This window comes from Macrosteles quadrilineatus, unplaced genomic scaffold (genome assembly GCF_028750875.1).
Source record: "Macrosteles quadrilineatus isolate MER2022 unplaced genomic scaffold, UCM_ALF_1.0 Scaffold_4__1_contigs__length_99947679, whole genome shotgun sequence".
Classification (NCBI taxonomy): Eukaryota; Metazoa; Arthropoda; class Insecta; order Hemiptera; family Cicadellidae; genus Macrosteles; species Macrosteles quadrilineatus.
In genome coordinates, this window is record NW_026542597.1 from 9898950 (window position 1) to 9923106 (window position 24157).

Sequence of the window (24157 nt, forward strand, 5' to 3'; positions counted from 1 at the left end):
GTTTTATTATAAATTAAATTTCCTTAAATATTGATTCTTCTTAACATAGTTCGTTTTCTTTAACAAAGCAAAAACTGAAAGTATTGTTTCAGCACTTAATAAACTTATTCAAATCAAAGAAGATTTTAAAAATATGGTCCTCATTTTCACTATTTTGAAATATAACTTATACATACACAGAGATATGGATTAAACTGGTGATTTTCCCTTAAGTTAAAATTTAAGACTTATTGGTTAAAATATGGTACTTTTTACATACATGCAACATAGGCATTATAATTGCCTTTATTTAATGCTAGCGAAACCAAAAGACAATTGATTTATAATGTCAAAGCTAATATTTTACCTAGTAGTTTAAGTTTGTAGCTATTGGTTGCTAAAATACAACACGTCTAAATTTAGACTTTCATTTTATTATAATTTGATATATAAGTTAGGACGTAAAATCTCTTAAATATTTCATTCAAAATGTTTTATATTCTACCTTAAATTAATCAACCAAATGATTTACTTATATTAAAAACTTTTAGGAATTAGATACAAATACAATAATAATTAACCCAATTACCATCTCGATGATTCTAACACTCAGATTTCGTGCAGGTCCCGTGATGGCGCTCGCGCTCGGCGCTCGTGTCGGCTTGCTAGAGAACCAAACTTTACGCAAAGAAGATATAATACATCTGCACAGTTTTCCAAATTCCATTGTAGTAAAGTATATGAAAAACCTTAGAATAGTTTATTATTACTATAATTTTTTATAACTTATATTACAATATTATTATAATGCTAGTTGTGTATGGAAGTAATGTTATAAAGTATTCAAACTTGTTACTTCACAAAGTACAAACACTATTATAAGTACCATATTTTAAATCTTTAGAGTTCATGTTGGTTATTTGACAGTTTTAATAATTCCAAACTTTGATGTTTTTCCAATTCCCTATAGATTGTACGTTTTCAAATCAAAATGTTACTATCACAAAGTGTGTAGCCTATTAGAGTATTGTAATTAATAGCTTGAAGATAATTTTATTAGATTATAAATGTTTTTATTCTTGCCAGTTTTCCATTGCCTTAAAAGAATTTATTTTGAATCGTATGTGCCAAAATACCTATTTTAATACCAAATTATAATATCTGCCTTAATACAGTAGTATTCTATAACCCTGATATGTTAAACTACATTTATATTAGGAAAGGAATGTTGCTATTAATTTACAAATATTTGAAAATATTTATATTTATATACTAAGTCATTGTATTGTTCTTCAAATGATGGCAACAATTATTTTAATAATATTTTTTATAAAGTCTAGAATCCTTTTACTGAGGGGCAGGGCAGCTCTTATAGCTCTTATTAGTTAATATTCATGTTATACAACGAGCTTTTACACATAAAAAATTAATGTTTTAGCTATAACCATAAACATTTGTTGATATGTTCATAAGAAAATATACAAATAATTGTAAAACAAAATGTTATATTTTCAAACTAGTTTTCTAATTTAAAAATAATTCACCTTACCTTAAGATTTCAAACCAAAATAAATGATAGTTATGTTTTTATTTCAACATTACCCTATGAAGAACGAGTTGTATACTAGCAATGGAAATTTATACTTTTTAAAACCAAATATGAGTTTTTCATGTAATTAACTTAATTTCAAAGCTTAACTAATGAAATTAAAAAAAAAAAAATCTCTCCATTTTTGTATTGTGAAATTAAAGTTTAAACAAACTGTCAATCCTTTTAAAAATTAAGATTTTTATTTTTATTTTGTTTATTTAGCCAACCAATCAAATTCATATTTACAAAAAAATAATTAAATCTCTTAACAAATAATGTCACAGCACAAATTAGGATAATTTTACGAGTATTTAGTCTTAGGACATGATAATAAATATTGTTATTAAGTGACACTCACAAAAGCAGCACAATAATTTTAATTTATACTGTAAATGTAACAATAATCGACAGCACAATTGGTAGTTATTAATGCCATTTGGATAATAATCCCTCACAGGTTTAATTTGTTGTGAAGTACAATCGAAAGTTAGCGTTTACTAGTTTTGTAGGTGATATAAATTGTAGATTTTCACTGAGCATTCTTTAAGTAATGCCTCAGGGTCCTACATATCTAAAAAACTAGATGAAACTAACGACTTTTGTTGGAATTTCAAAATTTCATCAAACATTATGGTCATAAAACAGGTAATAATGATTTGTTTAAGTCCTTGAAGGCATTTTATTACATTTTCCTATGTTAACAGATGAATATAGTTTGCAAGGAGTCATTACACTGACAATAATGTATTACTGTATTTCAACATACCTGGATACAATATTTTCAATACTTGATGTTAATTAAATTAATTGAAATTGATTAAATTTAAAAAAAATATTAGTTAATAGCTGAAGGTACTAAAAAGCGAGTGAATACATCGAGTGAATTTTTATTTCAAAATTCTAAATAAAAGCGTTCTTAGCATTTTTTCATAAAATCAGCCATTTCTGAGTAATTTAAGTTTAATTATTGTTTCATGAAAGCATTGTTTTACAATTTGTATTTCAACTTTTATGGCATGGGTGGCTTATGGGATTTAGTAATGGGTTTGCAGTGTGATCTGTGCCAATGATAATTACTGTATTTTGTTAGAAAACTGTTGTAAGTTAGCATGTTTCAAACATGTCTATAGGATACAATTTTGATTGTCTTTAATCCTAAACAGTAACATAACTTTAATGACCAGCGCCTATATTTGTTCATAGATTTTAAATTTAGATATTACTTTTATTACTTCATTATAGAGCAACATGATCTTGTTTCATAATCCATCTTGTTGGCATTTGCACTCTTCAAAAATTATAAAAAATAGTCTTACTAAGAAATCAGTAGGCCTACACTTAAGAATAATATTGATAAATATCCTGACTGCAATTAGTATGTGGTAACTTGTTCAAATAAAAACAAGTTTATCTTGTTATGAAATTTTTAGTTGTTGTATGATAAAGAGGGTTTGGATAGCTAAAGCCACCTTACAGATCCTTACGAAACTGAACACTTGACTACTTGACACCTTCAAAAAAGCTTGGACTTGTTATGTTTTAATATGACTGAATTATTTTACCATTGTTGTAACCACCATAACTCTGTCAGTTTCAACCCATTCTTTGTTTTTTACAAATAAAAATTAAAGTGATATTTTTTTATTATGAAACAAGGTCAGTTGAAATCCACTCCCATTATCCAAGCTATTGGCAAAATATATTTCATGCTCCTAATAACCTAATTTAGTTTGTGGTATAAAATGTACACTAATTTTAAATTTTGAAATAGTTTTATATTGTTATGCAAGTGTTATGTGATATTTTTGCAACCAAAAGAATAAATTGTTTCAAATGAAAACAAGTTGTTTTTAGATCTCATATCATAGATTGAAGTGAGTTACTCTATCTCATATATAGCTCCATAGTTAATACTGTAGTATTAATTGACAAAGGTAAACGAGAACTATTTTAAAATATTTGTAACATTGTTTTGAAAGTGAAGTTAAAACAAAAATTCTCTAAAAAGCTTAAAAAGCAATTAAGGGGTTTTCTACTTCCAAGAAACAAGATTTAATGCTAGATAAATAGTAAAGTAACTTGAAGGAAAAATTATTGTCTAAAATTGATCTTGTTGTTCCTACTTTTTAATTCTAGGATTAAATTTAACTTTTATTATGACAATGTTTTGCTAAGCTGAGCTGATGATCTGCTATCAAAGTTTAAAAGCCATTTGTGTAGACTTCAGAAAGAACCTTTGTTTTAAAACAAATTTTAAAACTCAAAGTAAAAACACATACATAAGTTGTGTTCATATAATCATAGAATGTAAATTGTAGCCTATATAATGCAATGTGAAATTCCCAGTGAATTGTATTATCAATGAGTAAATATTAAATTTCATTTTTTTCACACTATCAGTTTGGAGGATATTCTGATGTTTTCCACCTTTTGAAAAAAATTTTAATATGGATATTCATATTTGAACCATTGCAAACATTTCTTATGTACCACTTTTAGCTACCTATATTGTGTACATAAATTTGTTTACACCAGGTTTTATATCTAACAAAAAAATATAATTAATTATTTAAAAATTTCAACACATTCTGAAAGGAAAAGAGACACTCCACAATGATATACCTAACACAAATCAGTTCTGGTTGAGCTGGTTTCATGTTGACAATCAATAGAATCATCAACATCCAGATATTGCAGATTCTGTTGAAAAAAGTGGCTAAATTGTGAACAAAAATTTAAATATTCAATTTATTACACAGGATTTTATGAGTACTGTCTTAGGATATTAAATTTTAAAATTTAGCAAAGCAACCAAAAAGCACCCTACATTATTTATGATAGTACTTTTAAAATACTTTGTTTGAAGTTCATTGTTGGTGATTGTGAGTTAATGTTGTTCAAAGGTTTATTGCGGACATTTTCCATCACGATGGTAAAAAAACAATACACTGTGTATTGTTTTTTTTACACGGTATATTGTCTTTTACCATCGTGATGGAAAATGTCCGCAATAAACCTTTGAACAACACTTTTCAAATACATCTGAAAAATGTAAGTTACATTACAAATACAAGTATAACTGTTCCCAAAATCCAGTTTGCTATTTTAAAACTTTAACAACACCAACACCTTCGTACAAAATGTTAAAAATAATTTAATTAGAAAATAGTTAAACACAATGGGAAATAGAGTCCCTTAATAAACTTTAAAATAACACATGTTTCAAATTACAGCTGATTTTCATTAATCAAAATTAATTGTTGTACTGTAGCAGTGTTTGATGCCTAGAAGCATTGGTTCCTTCTCTTTACATGAGTTTAAAAATCTCAATTCCATCTTTATTTAAAACCAGTTTTTCTGACATGCTTCGCAACAGGAAGATGTACTATACCACCTAATCCAAACACTTGTTAAGTAATTCGAATTTATAAACGAAAAGCCACCAAATTTATACAAAAAAATAATGACCTACATTGAACTGTCTTACTCTTAATTTTAAAATGTAGCCTATCAATAACATAATCATCAAAACTTACGGTTATAGAATCTCTCTTTAATTCCATAATCAATGACATAGTTTTAGTAATAATTGTGTAAAATATTTTATTTAATTAGTTTGGACCAGCTCTTTGAAATTGTCAAATAAGCATTCAACAGTTCTGATTGTTTACATTGAAATGTCAACAGAAAGGTAAACAAAGTTTGTGAATTTTCTCATGATCCCGGAGACCAATTAACATTTACTTTTGAAAACCTCACCTCAAAACTTTGGACATCCAAGAGGCGTAGCCCGACTTAGGGAAGTGAATAGGCCTCTATAACATTCCTAGATATGTGTGTTTAATTTTGGCTGTATCGATTTAGTATTTTAGTCATGGCAGCCCCACAGAGAAACAGACACCAATTCAGTTTTATAGATAGATAGTTTTTAAATTTTAAATCAGCACAGTAATTCGTTTTCTGTAACTGATTCCAACTTAAGTATGAAGATTTCCCCTGCATTATATTAAACGGTTTACCATGCATACATATGGTTTAGCTCGTATATGGGGAAGAGCCCAAATTCAGAACACGTGGGTTGAATAAGCTTAACTCTCACCGAGCTATAACACTTTCCAGCATGTGATCCTTCACCTAATTTAATAAACATATACAAATGACCAACTTATTCTTTAAATCAGGACTTACAATGTGAGTAAATATACTATAGTAAAAGTGTTTGGATGTAAAACTGAAGTAAGAAGAATTTGAAGAAACTTTAGTTGAGACATCCTGAAGAATCAGCCTTGAAAGGTACGAACCTCATACTCAACGGTATTGTTTTGGTGTGAACGCACGTCTGTATAAAATATAACTACCTTACGATGTTTGCATGATGATAACTATGTGTTCAAACTTTAGGAAGGGTATAGTAAAATATATGTTACTGAATGCATGTATTAACCCTGAACTGTAATCTCCTTATGCATTACAAAGATTTAGTTAGATCCTTTATAGATCATTTCCTCAAGGGAATTTTATATTATTATGATGTAACATTATAACAAATCTTCACTCATTTTGAACATTTTCCAATTTACAATTTAAAAGCATGTCTTTTATTTAGAGGATTAGCAATTTCTTTAAAAGATCTTACAGACCGTATTAGGTAGGAAATGCAAAATTTAGAATGATCATTGCATTTCTAGTGATATAGACAGTACAACAGTTCAGTATTAAAATTAAAATAGTAAAAAAGCTAAACCTGGAAACTTTTTCTATAAGATACCTTATTGAGTGTAATGTAATTTATAATTTCTGTTATTTTGTAAAAAAAAAGAGTATGTATCGAACCTTTTAGAAAAATCTTATCTCCTACACTGTTTTCTCACTATGATTTAATTAAAGTAATTCTATCTTCTTCTTCACTGTAAAAGGTAGATGCATACACAATTCAGATTGAATAAACCGCAAACCTGATATAAAAAAATTTATTATCAAGATATACTTACGGTATCTATTATAAAAGAGTCCATTATAAAGTTTTCAGAACATATGCAGTTTTTTTTATAATCTGCAATATTAAATGATTAATATTTTAAAATATAATTTTAACTTCCGTTATAAGCATTCTTTTATTATGAAACTTTTAGAACTCTAAAGTTCATCTCAACAATATAACGCTATTCTAAAGTTGGCTATTTTTGGATTTTGTTTAATGTAGTCTACCCACTAAAATAGTATCATAGAACTTTCTTCTATTATATTACAAAAAAACATACATACATGCATATTAAATTGTAGGTCTTACCTTGATGTTAATTCAAAGTATAACATCACACAGTGAATAATAGTACCTACCTAGTAATTTTATCTACTTAGTTTATAGTAACCGTAACTATTAAGATAAGAGCAAATATTTAACATAGTGTATATATTGTATAATGGTTTACACCTAGCTTAGTTTACAGAAAGTAGCTATTTAACTCTGCATTTTCACAATGTCGCTCTATTTTAAATTTAAGAATTTCTTCTACCTTTACTTAGACTCATATAATTAGAAAAACATAGTCTGTTAGTAGGTTAGCAAGATTTAGTTTTAGATTTTAGACTAGTAGGTTTTTGACTGTATAAATTTTGCTGTGTGGAAAACATGTATACATAAAGTGTATGGCCATTTCTTTTTTTATAATAAATTTTTAGGAGAAGCATAACTAGTAGTTAAAAATGTAGTTTTACAATTGCAATACTTTTTTTAAGGATTTATAATTACTAATCTGTTGACCATAAAGGACAGTGGATGCAATAAATTAATCATTTTTAGTCAAATAATTGTGCAGGATCAATAGTAACTTCAATTTAAGCTCTTAGTTGAGATTCACACAAATTCACATAAACGATTGTTGATCAAAGTTTGACTCATGCCCAGGAGGGAGACCCAGGAGGTTTCCTTTAACACTTTTACACCCAATAGTGCAACAAAATCCCACGGGACACCATGCCAAATTACCCTCGGGATTTCTGTTTAGAGAAAGAAGGAAACAAAGAGACCCAAAAAGTGGTGGAGTTGCATAAAAAAATAATAGGATCAGTGAAAATTAAACTAAACTGTCTTTCACTGTTATTGATTTCTGATTTGCACACAATCTATTCTCAGATCGTATGTGATCTCTAAGCAAAATTAAAACATTTGAAAACCAAAAGGACATGGCAAAGTATATTTTATAACCATAGAGGATTGATTGGTGTTGTGTTGTTTAGTTATTATTTTAAAGCATTTGTAGCTAGGAGGCAGTCATGTTATAGCCGCCGGATCTGGGTGTTACAACATAGAAAATCGATATTATCAAGTGATCAATTTCTTTATATATATATTTTTTTTTTTTTTTGCATATTGCAACTAAAATAAACTTAAGTTCTTTTTTTAAGGTAAATCTAGGAACTGCCTCTTCTATTGTACAGTGTTTTTAACTTTTCATTTTTGAAATATATACCTATTAGAGGCATATTCTTCACAAAATGCCATTCTTCAATATTGCTTGACAAAAACTCAAGTCCAGATGTTAATCATTTGCTCTTAATCATCAGACTGTGTTAGCTCTCAGTTCTCTATAAAAGAATTGGTTTTTCTTCTTTAAGATGTTATTACTACTTAGAGAATTCGTTTAGCTATATTCAAATAATTACCGGTGTTCAAAATTTGCTTCTGACCAATGGAAAAATAAATCCTTTATTTTCTTGTTAGATCTTTTTTTACAATCTGAGATACACTTTGAAAATGTATTGCCTCATAAATTATTCTAAAATATTTCTTTTTATCGGTCTGTAGGTCTCAGAAGGCCAGAAACGCACAGGATTGGATCAGCTGATAGAGCATCGCTGCCGGCAAATGGGCAAGTCTGGCAGCAACAAAGGTAGCGCTCTACACCTGGCGCAGTGGATGAAGGGACAGCTCGGTAGTGGCAGCACAGCAGGCCCCGCCACGCCCGACACCGAGCCTGAACCTGAGGTAGGACAAGAAACACGCCAAAATCCTTCACTTTTTTAGCTTCGGTAAAATATTTTTGTGAAATACGAGGTCTATTCATATAGAACAGAACACATTTAACATTTCTGTACGACATCATATTTTAGGGTACTGGGGACCTTAAAATAAAAAAAATTAAGAGGTTCCACGGCTAGGTCGTACCATCAATAGTTTATTATATAGAGTAATAGCCCTTATGGGAAATTTGCTAAACGTAATAAACTTGTAAAACTATTCATAATTTATAGGTATGGTCTCCTGCTACTCTCCGCCGTCGTAAAGACCAACTTGACGGACGAGGAGGGCTGAACCGCTTTGGACCGAGAAATGAAAGTCGTTGTGAGGATTTGGATGTGTCCGATTATGAGAGAAGCACCTCCAGATGTACGGAACACAGCACCGATCCTGAAGACAGCCAGGTAACAAAAAATTGATACAACAAAAAGATTGAAACCTCCATAAAAATTACTATAATGCTGCTAACGTTGTAATTTAGATAGTATTCAATTATTTTTTATTCCAGACCTCAATTTCTTTTACAGTATTGACTATCTGAAGTTTCCTTTTGTTCATCTCCGGAGTATTACTATACCTAATCCTTCCCAAATCTTCATAACACAAAATATCATTCACTGAATAAAGTTAAGATGTTATGCTCTATGGGAGATTCTTATGGTCATTTTCCATCATGATAAGTAAAACACCAACAAGTGTTTTAATGAAGTTTTGGAATCTTTAATCTAGTTCTGTACTCTGGAGAGAAAGAACAGTGAAGTGTAATCAAAACAAAAGAAACAAAAATCCTGAACAAAAAATACCTTCCTCGCCCTCTATTTGTACAACAAGGTGGGCGGAAAGTCCCTACCCACTGGTGAAGTAAATAAATATATCAAGTCTTAAAACAGTTGGCCTAGTATAAAATACATTAATATTTCATTATGCTTAAGTGGCCCAGGATCACTTATTGAATTAAATGGTTTGTATTACCTGTCCTTCAGTGATCCTATTGTCGTCTTATGTGACCGGTTTCGGGATTAAAATCCCATCATCAGGCGGTTAAAAATGTCATTTCACTCAAAATGAGGTCGTCTGTAAACACAAAGACAAGAACATAAAACATAAAACACGAAAACACTGATAGACATTGTACAGATATTAGTAACTGATGGAGAGTACAGGACACTACCACGCGGCACGGGTAGATGTGGTAGATGCCTGAAGTCGGTCGCCTAAGACGACAATAGGGTCACTGACCGAGAGGTAATATAAACCATTTAGTTATATTTCAATTATTTTTCCATTTTTTAGTGATCCAAAACATCTGTGTGTATCCCACCATTATCAACGCACAGTTTGATTTGGTGCCATGTCCGTTGATTCATTCTTTTTCACAAATCTTTTTGTCTCGTTTTGTCATATGATCTCTCATTGTCAACCGTGGAAAGTTAACTCTGCTGAGCATTTACGCGTAGATTTCATTGGCGATCAGTGAAATGACATTTCCACAGCAGCACAAGTCTCGAAACGAGTGCTTCTATATAATATTAATATTTTATTGCAGGATTTTAGTTTTTGTTTTTAATACTATTCAATTCTCTTTGTAGTTTTTCTTTTTCATGTGTGATTTTCCAGTTTGTGCTGGATTTTTATATCAATCTTCAATCTTGTAGTGGTTTAGGGCCATTCCCAACCAGGAATCAGATTTTAGAACAATTTATACTTCGAACACATTGTTTTACTTATCCCAAGGAAAATGTCTGAAAAAAATCCTTCAAATAAAAAATCTTTGTAACACAGCTGTTCATTTCCAGAACACGGTGAAGTCCACATCGGCCAACTCAGAGCATCCCCTCACAGTCTGCCGCCAGTGCCATAAAACGTGCCTTGTCAGTAACAATAACCAGGACTCGACCAATCGTAAAGATGTTAATGCTAATCGATCCTGCGTCAACTTCACTTCCCTGGACGATGCAGGATGGACTCCGCTGACCAACTCCCCGACTCTGAGTCCGACAGACCCCTTCAATCCGGTGCCACACATCTCGGTGCTTCCTCCCAGTCCTCCCACATCGCAGCCTATTTCTCCTGCCAACAACAACTTTTGGGAGGACGCTGGCCTTAGCTCAGCCGTAGACAATGGTATAACACCAAAGGTAAGTCTTTTAGTCAGACTTAACTTAATGTGCTAATGCTCCAAATCCATCATTTATGCTCTTTAGGCATGATAAAGGCATAAAAAAGTAAGGGTGAGCTAAAAGTTGCAAAATGCCTGAATTGATGTGCAGCTCACCAATAAAGCACTGATATCATCGTTCACCCGAGTCGTCCTGTTCCACGCTTACAGTTCAAATATTGATCAGGACTTATCTGTATACTGTAATTAATTACGGCTCCGGCCAACGTAAAAGTTCAAGTTTAGTGGTTCCTAACTTTACCTCCAGATTGCAGTACATGTCAGGTTGTAGCTTTTTATCTGATTTTGTTGTGTTATACTCTGATAGATAGTTGTTAGTTTGGTTATGTTAATTCAAACGCCCGATAAATCGGATGTTGGAGTTTAAAGGGCTAGAATACAGATCTGATCCTGTCAGTAAAAATTTAAATGAGTCATGGCAAAATACTTTTTATCTTTTAATAGTGCTTAGAATGTACTTTAGCACTTGAATTTCACTGATGAAAAGATTGTGTCAAAGGTGATGTCGCGAGGAGGCAGTACAGAGGAGGCGGAAGATGATTCAGAGGGTGATGGTGAGGGGGAAGGAGAGGGGGACGAGCCGCCCTACAGGTCGCTGTCTCCGTGCGGACTGCGACGTTATGGCACAGTGAGCAGCCTGGAGCGACTAGATGCTGATGACTCGGACGGCGACGAGACTGGCAAAGAGCAAGAAGACCTTCCAGCAGGTCATATAACTCATATTTAACTCTGTGTATTATGTCACAATAAACATTATATTCTTGAATTTATGGTTTTTTTGTAGATAGCTAAACACGAGCACAATCAATTAGGAGATCAATAGTTATGGTGTAAGATTTGTGAGTTCATACTATAGCTAAGTTTGGATATTGTTTTTTAAATTTCAACTGCCCTTCGCCAGAGACGTCAATAAGACACTGATTATGGTGTGTGGTTGCTCACAGGGCAATCCAGAGTGGTCCCAATGATAAGATGATAAATGATAAAGCCTTGCTTATCAGCCCTAGACATTACCACAGAGCTACTGGACTCGGTATGTTATCTATATTTAAAATAGAGGTTGTAAGGGTTTTTGACATTGTTGAGTCCTAAATTATAAACTAAAGATACCAGATATTGTAAATGCTCTTGGGTATCAATTCTTTAGGTATTCCATTTTTTGTTTACCCAGTGATTAAAAATTTGTCCAAACAAAAGTCTGAAGACATCTAAAAATTTTTGCTTTTCTGTTCCTGGTAAATAGTTGTACTTCCATATCACAAAAACTGTATAAAATATCAAGAAGACCATGAGAGCTTTCATTACACGGTTCCGGCAACGACAGAGTACCGTGCTGTTTGCAGTCATCCCCTGCCACTGAACTGGACGGTTATCGCTGTGCGTCAGTGGGGCATGTGAGAGCTTGCATACTGCACAGCTTGAAAGCCTGTCAGTCCTTGTCAATATGACGCTTATGCGTATTGTGACTGATGTGTCAGTTCAACGTTTTCAGTGTCTTTCATTATATTTTGATATCGTCAGCTGTGTTTATTGCACAGTATTAATAAACTTAATTAAATCCAAACCAATGTTATGAATAATACTTTGGATTCTTCTAAATATAGGATTGTAAAAGGAATGTCTGGGGAAATCAACTAATTTTGAAACAATCCAAATTCTTCTTGCCTTTGGTTTATTGGATGCACTCCAATAAACGGTTTTTAAGATGTCACTGAAATTGCCATAATTACGAAAGTGGATTACAATGGTTTATTTGTTATTGACAAACTGAATATTGCAAACACATTTATATTTTCCTACATCAGGAATTGTAGTGTTATAGAAACATGGACACAGCGTAAAATCGTTATGTTTTTAACCGGGTGGCAAAAACTGAATGATGTGAAAGAATCGTGTTCTATAGTTCGGCCGCTTAGAAAACGACCTGCGCGCTAATGCTAAACCAATGCTGGAGGAGGTCGCTTTCTAAGCGGCCGAACTATAGTGACAGAAATTCATCATGATGTGGAGAACTCTAACATGTCTTAGAAAAACTTCAATTTTATGTTACAATCGAAACCATTGCCAGTAAGATTGATTTACATAACGTTAGCTAATTTATGAAATCCAAGCAACTCCATTGAAGAAAAAAATATGCCTAATTTAGTTTCATTTAGAATCAAGTTCCAAATAAATGTGACATTATTTATTTACTAGTGGGAAAACAAGGAGAATTTGTATTTTTCATAATAATTTAAGATTATAATAACAATTTAAGACAACAGAGAAAAAACCACTACAAGGTTATCACTTACTCACTCAACTCATCTTTGTGGGAGCAGAAATATTGACTTTTTTTAAGATTGCAAAGGATCAAAAATGTATTGCTAATGGAACCATTGAAACAAATGTCAATATAGTAAGTTATATTGAGGACTAACCTATGGTGGTTTCCATACTATATAAATGTTTGAAATGATACAGCACATTGGTTTACTTTCCTCCAGTCAGGAAAATATTCCTTACTATAAACTTTAAAAACACCATTTCTATAAACTTTACCAAACCATACTCAAGGAATGTGAATATCTGCTGCTTTAGTGCCTACATCAGGATTCAACTGACTAATTGGTTCTGAAAAACTTGTGTATGTAGACCCCTTCTATGTCTGTTCAAATAACTCGATTCTAGATGTTGTACTTATTCTTTAGTACCACCAGTATTCTAAATATTGCCATTAGAATCTCATCTACTTTTATTGCATTGGTCCCTGTTTGACTTAGCAATTGTCACCATAGAAATTGTGTACCACAAACTTGACCTTATGCTTTGCTGTACTTGTTGTCTCTGTATCGGCTATTGAAGACCTAATAATTTGTACTATTCTAACGCTTATGTAGAATGTGGCATAACCAATTGTAAATGGCACACTGTCTACAAGACAATTTCCTAAATTAATAAGATGTTCAAACGATAAATTTAGCAGAAATCAAGAAGAAGTGGTTACATTTGTTATTATCTTTCGAAGCCTTTGTGTAACACTCCTAGTTGATAGTCCCTCTCCTGTAGTGTAGTGTAGACGTGTAGTAGACCTTGTGTGTTTAGATGGAGTGGTGGGGGGACAACTAGAATCTGTCAGTCAGTCTCTACGAGGCTGGACAATACGAGCTGGATACTTTGTCGCAGAGAAGATGGCGCTATTTGAGAGACTCGGAGAGGATTCTCGAGCTACTTCATTTTTCGATAGGTATTTCTCAATTTTACACGTTAAACATTCTGATCTATTCTTTTGAATGAACATGGTAATATATAAAAATAAGTGTATAAATATACACATTATTTTTGATTTTAAGTATAAAAATAGCCTATGTAAAAAGCATTCTGACAGAGCTAAATTGAAAGGCAATAATATTGAAGCCCTGCCTCACTTGACTTATACAGAAAAACCAATTCCATAGATTCAGCAGTGAGCATTATAGGTATACTCATTGACTGCAAGCTCCAGCCAAACAAGCCCTATTGGATATGTCTATGTGTGTACGTTTTGTAGCCTATCTGTCTCTGTTTTGAACTTCCAATAATGAAATAGCAATTAGAGTTAGTTATAAGACATATTGATCCAACTTTTGTTCTGATTTATTTTCCAGATATCTTCGGTCTCTGCCAGACCAAGATGTGTTTTCTCACGAGTTGGCAGCAACATCAACGGCTCTGGCGGGGGAAGACGAGTGTGAAACTTCAGGTGGAACCTCAGGAGAAGACATCTGGGGAACTCCTACCAGCGGAGACTCAGAACTCACATCACCTACGCTCGAGGTAACCAACAGTTATTGTCAAACTCTCAACTCTTTAATCAATATCATGGTGATCATATTAAGCTGGGTTACTTCTGATTATAGCTGGATTAGCTGGATAGATGTGTGTAGTGTTCACTAGTAACCGGGAGGTCATCAGTTTGATCAAAATCAGGGCCAGCGAGAGCCGTTATGGTCCCCTGGGCTGAGTGATCCCGGGCCCCTTATTTTCCTGATTTAGTCGAGCTGCCTCCGAGTCGTTTTGTTACACAAAATAATAATACATTTCTTAAATGCTTAATAGTTTGATTAATTCAAGTGACCACAGTTGCAACTATATTGAAGTCAAAAATTAAACACATCAAGACTTGAATTACACAATTCAAGTCAAAAATGAAAAATGACGTAGTGAACTGGAAAAATATTCTAAAATTTTTGACTTTAGCATATATGTGCAGAAAAAATGTTACATTTGACCTGGTCTCTTCGAAGGCCTGGGCCCTGGGGCTTTGCCTCCCCCCTGCCCCACCCTCTAGCCGGCTCTAATCATGATGAAAGTCAGAAGCTGTTTCGTGGTTAAAAACTAGACCCAGTTATCCTTCATCATTGGACTTTTAATAAAAACTAGGGGCCCATAGCAGACTTGCATTTTTAGTCGTTTGATCTGTGGTAGAAGATAAAAACACTTTAACATACAAACGGATTATATTTACTGTAGCAAGTAGCTACTTGCATTATAAAATGCCAGGATCTTTGATGGCCAGTGGGAAAGAGCAGAGGTAATTTTTTACACCTTTTTCCCACCGTCCTTGGACTTAAAGCTTTAAAATGAATCCTCAACAGCCATGCTACCGTTTTCTTAGCTCGAAATATTTAGTGGGGACCGATTCGCTTACGGAATTAAATATAGATAGATAGTCCCGACTAAAGAACCAGCTGATCTTAGACAATAACAAAGATGTCATATCATTCATTCAAAAACTATCTTTGGTGTGTTGGTGTTGTACAAATGTAAATATAATCTTCAAGAACGTGGTATGGTTTATTTTATCCAAATAACTTGATGAGCTTTAGAACATAGCAAACCTTAAATAGGATCAAACTTCAGTTAATCATGAGTTGACTAAAAATTAACTACCAAACTAAAAACTCACAATACTGAACTTACTTTTTACTCACATAACATGATCAGACTCAAGACCATATACTTAGAGCCAGATTTGATTGTTTCAAAGTAGTAAAAAATGAATGTTTAGTTTTGTATGTTTGCAAAACATACAACCAAACAGCTTAGCATAGCATTGTTCACTTATAATCTCTAATTAATAAATAATCATTTTATTGGTTGTAGAACACCAGTAGTGAGTTAAATAAGTCATAGAAGACTACTCGTTTACCCACCCTTGTAAACTAATGCTTGTCATTTTAGCAATGTCCTGACTGTCCTGGCCTTGGCACAGCCGCAGACGATGCTAGGGAGGCTCTCATGATGGACGAGCTGCTTGGCAGTGTCACTCTCATTCCTCTGATGTCGTCAGTGGTGCGACGCGAGGGCTTCCCACAGCGCAGACGGCTTGAGCCGCTGCCTGAAGACGAAGAGGACACGACAGAGAGCTCTTCCTCACCTGATGTCAGCGAATGTACCAAAAGCTACAGCACTGACCAGGTTAGTGGTGCTAGCTTAGTATCTCAATGATTAACATATGGAAATCATGTGATAGAACACTCATATTGGGTGGGTCAGACTGTGATAATAAGGCAACAATGTCTTGGGTTCTCATCCAGATACCACTGAAAATTTACCAGTACATTTTATTCTTACTGTACCTGCTCACCTTACTTTGCTTGTTTCATTCCTTGCACATTGGGACCAAGGCCCATGTAGAGAGGCAATATCAAGCCCGCCAACCTCTTAAAAACATATATGATCACAATCCAACATCGATAACTGTAAATATAAATGTTTTCGTCTGGCATGGTTGGTTTACTGTTGTGTTGCTGTGGGCAGGGCAACCGGTCTGATAGCTGTGTGACGAGAGTCCGTGCCTCAACTTCGCCCTCCAGCCCTGGGTTCTTCACGAGACTGCGACTCAGACGATCCCATTCGGCTGAGTCACGCACCAACAAGGGTAGTAAAATGTAAGTTTTTTTTTCCTAGGTTGAAAATTTAAAACTTTGTAATAATGTATAACTGCTAAGAATTTGTGCTCTTTGCTACTACTCTTATGCAACTATACCATGATTGAGGGTCTACAGAGCCACTTTATAATGTTTTCCTCTCTTTTTCTTTGTTATTCCACTCCTGTTGCAATCACATATTTCTTAATTTTATAGTTGCATCTTTTTTATATGTTTCCTTAAGGTTTCTTCCAATAACTGCAGTTCCTCTAGTCCTCATAAGACTAGTTCTCCCTAATTGTTTTATCAGTATCCATTCCCAGTGATTTTTCACAAGAGACCAACAAATGATTTCAACGGGAAATGGTCCCAACTACAATTTTTTTTGCAAATACCAAGAATTACATTTTACTATCATATTAAGCCTGAGTGAGATGCTCGTATCACACCCATATTCAAGTATTTTAATAAACTATGTGTTCTTTCTCTCTAATTATGTCCTAAAAATTCGAGTATAGGGGGGTAGGAATTATGTCAATTATTTTTTATTTTATTTTATTTATTTATTGCTCTTTACAATTTTTACATTGTGTAGCATTTTTACATTGTGTGATTCTATTATTTATAATTACATAGGGGTTATTTTATAAAATTACACTTTATATTAAATTTAACTTTAAACAAATTAATCAATACATTAAGAAATGGAGGAAAACTAAAAAAAACATTATACATTTATCAAGAAAACCTTAAAATATTTAACTCATAACCCCTGGGGAATATAATACTGTGGCCCTTAACTCCAACGGTGTGCAGTGAACTCATCCACCGAATAGAATGCCTGATTTATTAAGTCACGCTTCAGTTTCGTTTTGAATAGAAGGGAACTTTCCAGACTTTTAAGCCTTTCAGGAAGACAGTTGAGGAGTCTGACACCTACTTGAGAAGGAAGTTTCTCAAATGCAGCTGTTCGGTGTTGGACAGTGCGAAAACTTTCCCTTGCTCTAGTCCCGTGGCTGTGCACAGCAGTGCCTTGGATAGGCTTATGTTGAAACCGGCAGTATACAGCCGTTTCCAACATATACAGGGAAGGTAGGGTCAAAATTCCAAGCTCCCTGAATGCTTGTCTACACGACTCTCTCCGCCTCAGATTTGCAATTAATCTGATGGCTCTTTTTTGAAGCCTAAATGCCCTGTTAAAATTTTGTCTGGCACAACCCCCCCACAATCTTAATCCGTAGGAAAGATGGGGATGAATGAGGCCATAATAGGCCATGACCAAAACTTGTGTTGAACATAAAGGCTTGAGATTACGCAAGGCAAAAACCCCTTTTGCAATTTTTGGACAGATGCAATTTAAGATGGGGACGCCACTATGTGTATGTTAACCCAAATATGAGTGAAGAATGAGTGTATAATTTAACAATTACCATTCTATTGAGCAATTCTACCAGTTGCCTAAAATAGCACACACCATTATGGTCTATAGTCTGTGCTAATAGTAAGAAATAGTATATTTCATTACTAGGACCGAAAGTGACATTTTCCGTCGCGCGCTCAAGTTTTTGTGTGAGGCGAAGCCGAACACAAGGAACATCAATTTCACGTGCGAGGCGAAGCCGAGTATGTGAGAGCTATTTTCACGTACGAGGCGAAGCCGAGGACGGGAATAATGGAGCAAGTGCCGGGTAATAACTTTCGGTATGAGTTATGAACGATACTTTTCATCACGACGCAAAAATACACAAACACAGAATAGCAGACCTCAGTAATATTACAACTATTTTATTTCTCAATTAATTTGATTGAACATAAAAAAATGAAATAACATTTTCTAAAAGGAAACCTACCTATATTTCTCAATACATTTTGTTTAAATATCCAAATAAAAGAATAAAACAACTTTGAACAATACATACAGCTGATTCAAATCATTAAATTAAACCATAACAAAACACCAGCGCGCGTAGTGAATAAATAGATAACTAATTGAGAGCGAGGGAAAGTAAATTTAGAGCGAGGGAAAATCAGCTGATCGATTTTCCCTCGCCCTAAATTAGAGCTTGGGAAACGACTACTTTCATTGATGTCAGCTGTTATCGAAAGTAGTTACTTTCGTTACCGAGTGATGAAAAAGCCTTATATCATGTTGTTAGGTTTAATAACTCTATGTATTCTCACCATATGTACATCCTCAGTTGTTTGTAGTTTTTAAATGGAAATGTCCACCTTTTTCGACCTCAGTTCAGTCACATGTAATATGTACCTACTCTCTGAAAGAGGAACAATGATCAGTAAACAAAATACAGGACAAACTTCTTGTAAGACATTTTTATAATAGCATATAAGGTTCTTCTATGCACACCTGAATCCCAATAGGATCCTGGAGCAAGACTATGCACTGAGTGTCTTTGAGAAACGTCTACTGATAGAACAAACACCCTATAGTATAAAGAATATTCATTATATGTAGCAAAGCAGGTCGAAACAGGCAGTTCTTTTGGAATTTTAATTACAATTTTGAATTTGGTTTTATTTCTATTTAATATCAGTTTTGTGCCCGTACTGTATAGACTTACTCTGTGCATAAAGATGATTTGATTTAATAACGAATATTTGTTTTGGCTATGGGATAATCACTGCTCATTTCTAACATCCAAACAGTTGTATTCCATTGTATTCCATCTTCCATGTTTCTAGAGATGTATTTTTGTTTGCAGATTACAGTTTCTTCGTAGTACCAAAAGTGAGGACAACACACCTAGTACATCTTCAGGGAGTCGACTGATGCGATTATTTAGTAAGGACTCTACTGATGACATTCCCACGACTATTCCTGCACCGTTAGTGCCGCCTAAGCAAAATGTATGGGCTAAGACTATTTCAAAACATTATCGTTGAGTAAGAAAGTTGCATCCAGCATAGGTTGATATCCACATCAAGGTCTTTTGTTAGTAAAATACACTGACTAACTCAAACGCACAACCGGATAAAAAAATGACAGTTGTTAGATTTCATTGAATTTGCAATGATATTATACACTACCTCCACAGGGGCGCCCCTCTAGAGGTAGGAAGAAAATCCAAACGTAAGAATATTTACATAAAATAAAAGGTTCTTATTAGTAGGATACAATGTCCCAAATTTGAACTAAAAAGAACAACTGAGTATAAAAAAGGCATCCGTTTGAAAATTAAAAATGGCAGATTCAAGAAATCTTTGAAGAGCTCCCATTTTTGACTTTATTTCAGTTCAATTGTATAAGTTGTATAAGTTCATTGTATTTTACAATAAACAAAGACCTTTAATTTGATGTACATTATAAATATATGCACCAAGTTTTGTATTTCTGTCTTAATTAATTGTCCCGGGACTTTTTTCCAAGCATGTATAAACAAAAATTATATACAATTTGGTTCAATATATGGATTTTCTCTATTTATTTATTTATATCTATTTATATCTATTTATTTTCTCTTTTTCACTTGTCGTGGCGATTTTACTTAAAGATTGAAGTGTAATTTTAAAGCTTATGATTTAGTACTACATGGGTGAATAGTAAATAAATAGTTGTGTAACTAGTGTGCGAAGTGGCACTTTGCTGCAGATGAGAGAAATATTTAGGCACGAGTTGCAGGCGAATGTGGAAAGTTTCTCGAGTCCAGCAAAGGCAATGTAGCAAGCTACTTTACGTGCTATAATCAGTACATGAAAGCCCACTTTGTTAGGTAATCGTAGGAAAAATTATTTTTTGTCACTGCAGCAAAAATAGCCGTTTTTAATACATGCGTCTAAGTAGCATCTTTTACTCTCTAAAAAGTGTAAAAAGCGTTTTTAAACGCTAGGGAGTAAAATCAGCTGTTGTTAATGTCAACTCGTCCAAAAACATCTGAATATATTTTTTTACCACGTCGACTGCGCTCCCAGGTGGCGCGCGCCGACTAAAGTCGGCACCAGACCAACAGAAATATATTGAGTCAGTGTGAGCTTAGCCTCAGACGGAGACGTTATAATCGTTGCCAGCCTGACAGCTTAGAATGCGAGTTTTACTTTGGTGTAGGTTGGTACTAAAATTTCCCGTAAAATCCTGTCTGGCAATGCTTTTGTCCCGGTTTCGGGGATTTTTTCTCTTCAACCCACATTACAAAGACACTGGATACGGATCCATGCAGTGCTGCTACCTTTGGGGGTTTCAGTGAACTACATCCACTCTCGGGGTAACGCAGCACAGTCACCACTGCTCTTTTGTGATTCGTCAGACTGAAATATTTGAATGCCAATTGCGTTCGCTGATTCGGTTGCGCGCCGGGGCTTCGCCCGCCACTGGGGAGCGCCTGTAAAGTCGGCGCGCGCAGTCAACGTGTTAAATAGTTTTGCATTCAAAATCAGATTAGGAATAGAATTTTTTTAACACCCTTAATAATTTATACTTTCAATTGTAAATATGCATGAAAATAGTACTGTATTGTAAATAGATATAACACCAGGTTACATTACCTTTGATTTTGATTACAGGAAAAAACCCTGGAAAGAAGATTCTGGAAGCAGATAAGAAGAAGACGTACCACTCATTCAGAAAGTTTATCTCCTAAGTCAGCTTCCCTACCGGCATCATAGCAAAAATAACAATATTTCTACCATAATGTGTTTCAAATCCTAGTGGTTATTTAATTGTATATAGAAGATGAACATTTTTATTGTTACTTGGGGAAAAAAGGGAAGTTTTACTACAATCCAGTAGGCCTATTGTTATTGTTATCTTTTTATAAAAGGGTTGATCCTAAATAGTAAAAACACCACATAACAGGCTTGTATGAAAATTGCAGGCTTGGTGTATTGCAAGTTTATGTATATAATTCAATCAGCAATTTTTATATTTCATCGGTTTGCCAACACCTGAAATACACAGCATACAAATTTATAGAAGATGTGTTAAATCTGAATCATATAATCTACTTACTAGTTTGATATAAAGTTTCTGTTATCATTGTATATTTATTTCAGTGTATAAAACAACAATGGGTCAAGAAAATCCTGTTTTATCTCTCATTAATGTTTTTGTTCAATCCTGAGTGTTAGGTATATTTAACTATTACTGTATATTTAAATTTTTATTTAGATATTATTGCTATATTTTGCTACAGTTAATTCATAAAATAGGGTTGGTTTTTCTCTAAACTAAGAATAAAAAGTAAAACCCCCGCTGCAGCAAACCTGCAGACTAAGCGAATTTCCATTTACCTGTTTGGATTTACAATAAAATGTAGGTATCCTTAAAAATATCACATATATTCCCAATTTAAATTGAATTAGTTTAAGGAGTAGGGACTTAAGTTTGCTGCAACAGGAAGGGTAAAAACGTTTTAATTTTGTAAACTGTTAATAGTTATAGTAAGAAATAAATACTATTTAGTAAGAAAAAATCTTCCAAATTTGATCAAAATATGTTCATAAACAAGAAAACTACAACAGTTTACTTATTCTCCATAAGAATAACATGGTAATTTTATTTTCCATTTTTTGGAATTTTCTCCGCAACCATTAGGCACAATGCTTCTGTTTACCAAATTATTTGCTTTTTTAAGCTCTACAAAATGGTTTGAAAGAAACTGCAAAATTTTATGTTTTTGGGTCAGAAATAGGAAAAACCAATTTTTACCCCATAAACATTTTCAATAGTTTCCATAGTCCGATCATGCTGGTTCGCGAACTCGTTCGAATAAATGTAGGTTTACACTTTTATGCCAAATTTCATCAAAATCTGATAATTTTTGCTTGAGTTATCATGCTAACGAACACATATATGTATTTAAATGAATTTGAACGGATGGAATTTTTTACCTCTAGGGACCTCAAAACGAAAAAGTAAATCGGTCCTGGGTCCAGATCTTACCATGAGTCTTATTCCCTACCTATATGGGAAATTTGCTAAAACATACTTCAGAGCTGAAAATGCAGTTTTATCCCACTCATGGTCTAAAAATGCTTCAATTGTAGGGGGAAATGACCTTACAACAATCTTTGCATTCCTTAAAATATAAAAATAATTATTTTTAAAAATGAATTTGTGTGCTTGTAAAATTGCAGTTACTCTACGTAATCTGTTGAATACTTTGACTCCTTTGTATATCTTTTATAAACTGTGCCATCTGACAAATTTGTCATATAGTTTGAAAGTTCTGTTTCTGCTATTTCATTGTTAAAACCTTCTACATAGTTTATTAGCTAGCCTTGTTGATAAAATGTAGTATATTGACTGTTCAAATTCTTTGATTCTCAGTGTTAATGATAACAGCATCATAATGTCAGTGCTAATATGTCTGTTATGTTTTCATTAGTTCAATCAATTTTAGTTAGTTTTCGGTCCCAGTATAATGTTTCAGAATTTAAAAGTGTTTATTACTATGCCAGTTAAGTAATTTTGATTTTGTTTGAATGATACTGAGGTGTTTTTATCAAGCATTTAGATAAAGCAGGTATATTATGGTATAGAATATTCAAAATGAAGTATTACCACACACTAGACAGGTCGATAATTTTAGCATAGAGGACTTGATAATCATGTGAGCATTTTTAGTATATTCTGTATGGCACTAATGTACGGTAAAAGCATCAATTAGGGAAAGCCTTAACTTGTATTTTTAACTCTCAATTGTTCTTTTATCTAATTTTATACTTTCAGAATCTAAAGATGCATATATGTAGGCTATATCTCTAATGGTTGTGCAAAGAGTTCTCAACTTGAAGAAATAATTTTATTCCTATACATAGTTAGGGTGCATTTAAATATATTTTGATAAGCTTAAATTTCCATTAAGAATTTGTACCTGGTTACAGATAATTTTCTAGATAGCACTGTGAACTGTACAAAGCCTTGCTCTAGTTATTAGAACTGTTTTAGTTGTACAAAGTTTATTGAAATAAATTTACTTAAAATTTGTTTCATTTGTTCCAATAATTTTGGATTGCAAAATATTTGATCTTATCTTACTTAAGTACCAGGGGACCGAGCCATAGCTCAGTATAGTTTTTTTCCTCCGCATGGAGTATTGCAAATGGCCTGCGTAAAAAGACAGTTGATTTTTGGGCGAGGTGGCGAGGACAGTCCTGATGAAATAAACAACTATTTTATCAATGTTGTATCACAGGTAGTAAGATGAAGTATGCCACAAACGGAAGCCGCAATCACTAATATAGCTGGCCTAAATGTCAGACTACCATGCACTCAACTTGTGATGGGGTCCCTGAGATATCAGTTATTGTGGATGGAGCGTGGTGCAAACGTTCATACAAGACGAACTACAATGCATTGTCAGGCGTAGTAAGTTATATACCATTTTTATATTTAACGATATTTACTCATAGTAGAAACAAGTAGCAAATGCACAATGTGAAAATGGGCTAAAAATAAAGTTGTACAAAGTTCTCATAGCTTTAGAATGGATCAGGATTTTTGAACGGATTGCAGCATCGTATTCAGCGTGAAAATCAAGCTT

The 24157-nt window shown here is 33.4% G+C and overlaps 1 protein-coding gene across 1 annotated transcript in view; it reads left to right on the forward strand.

Moving 5' to 3' along the window:
- The window catches only part of LOC128991751 (uncharacterized), a 90214-nt gene extending 66648 nt beyond the window's left edge, over window positions 1-23566 (forward strand). Inside the window, exons 27-36 of the mRNA XM_054414921.1 lie at window positions 8379-8558; window positions 8825-8995; window positions 10388-10729; window positions 11270-11477; window positions 13855-13996; window positions 14397-14565; window positions 15973-16209; window positions 16552-16682; window positions 19382-19526; window positions 21177-23566. Coding sequence (XP_054270896.1) covers window positions 8379-8558; window positions 8825-8995; window positions 10388-10729; window positions 11270-11477; window positions 13855-13996; window positions 14397-14565; window positions 15973-16209; window positions 16552-16682; window positions 19382-19526; window positions 21177-21278 — 1827 coding nt within the window. The 3' untranslated portion in view covers window positions 21279-23566. The remainder of the gene's footprint in view (window positions 1-8378; window positions 8559-8824; window positions 8996-10387; window positions 10730-11269; window positions 11478-13854; window positions 13997-14396; window positions 14566-15972; window positions 16210-16551; window positions 16683-19381; window positions 19527-21176) is intronic.
- Window positions 23567-24157: the final 591 nt, after the last annotated feature.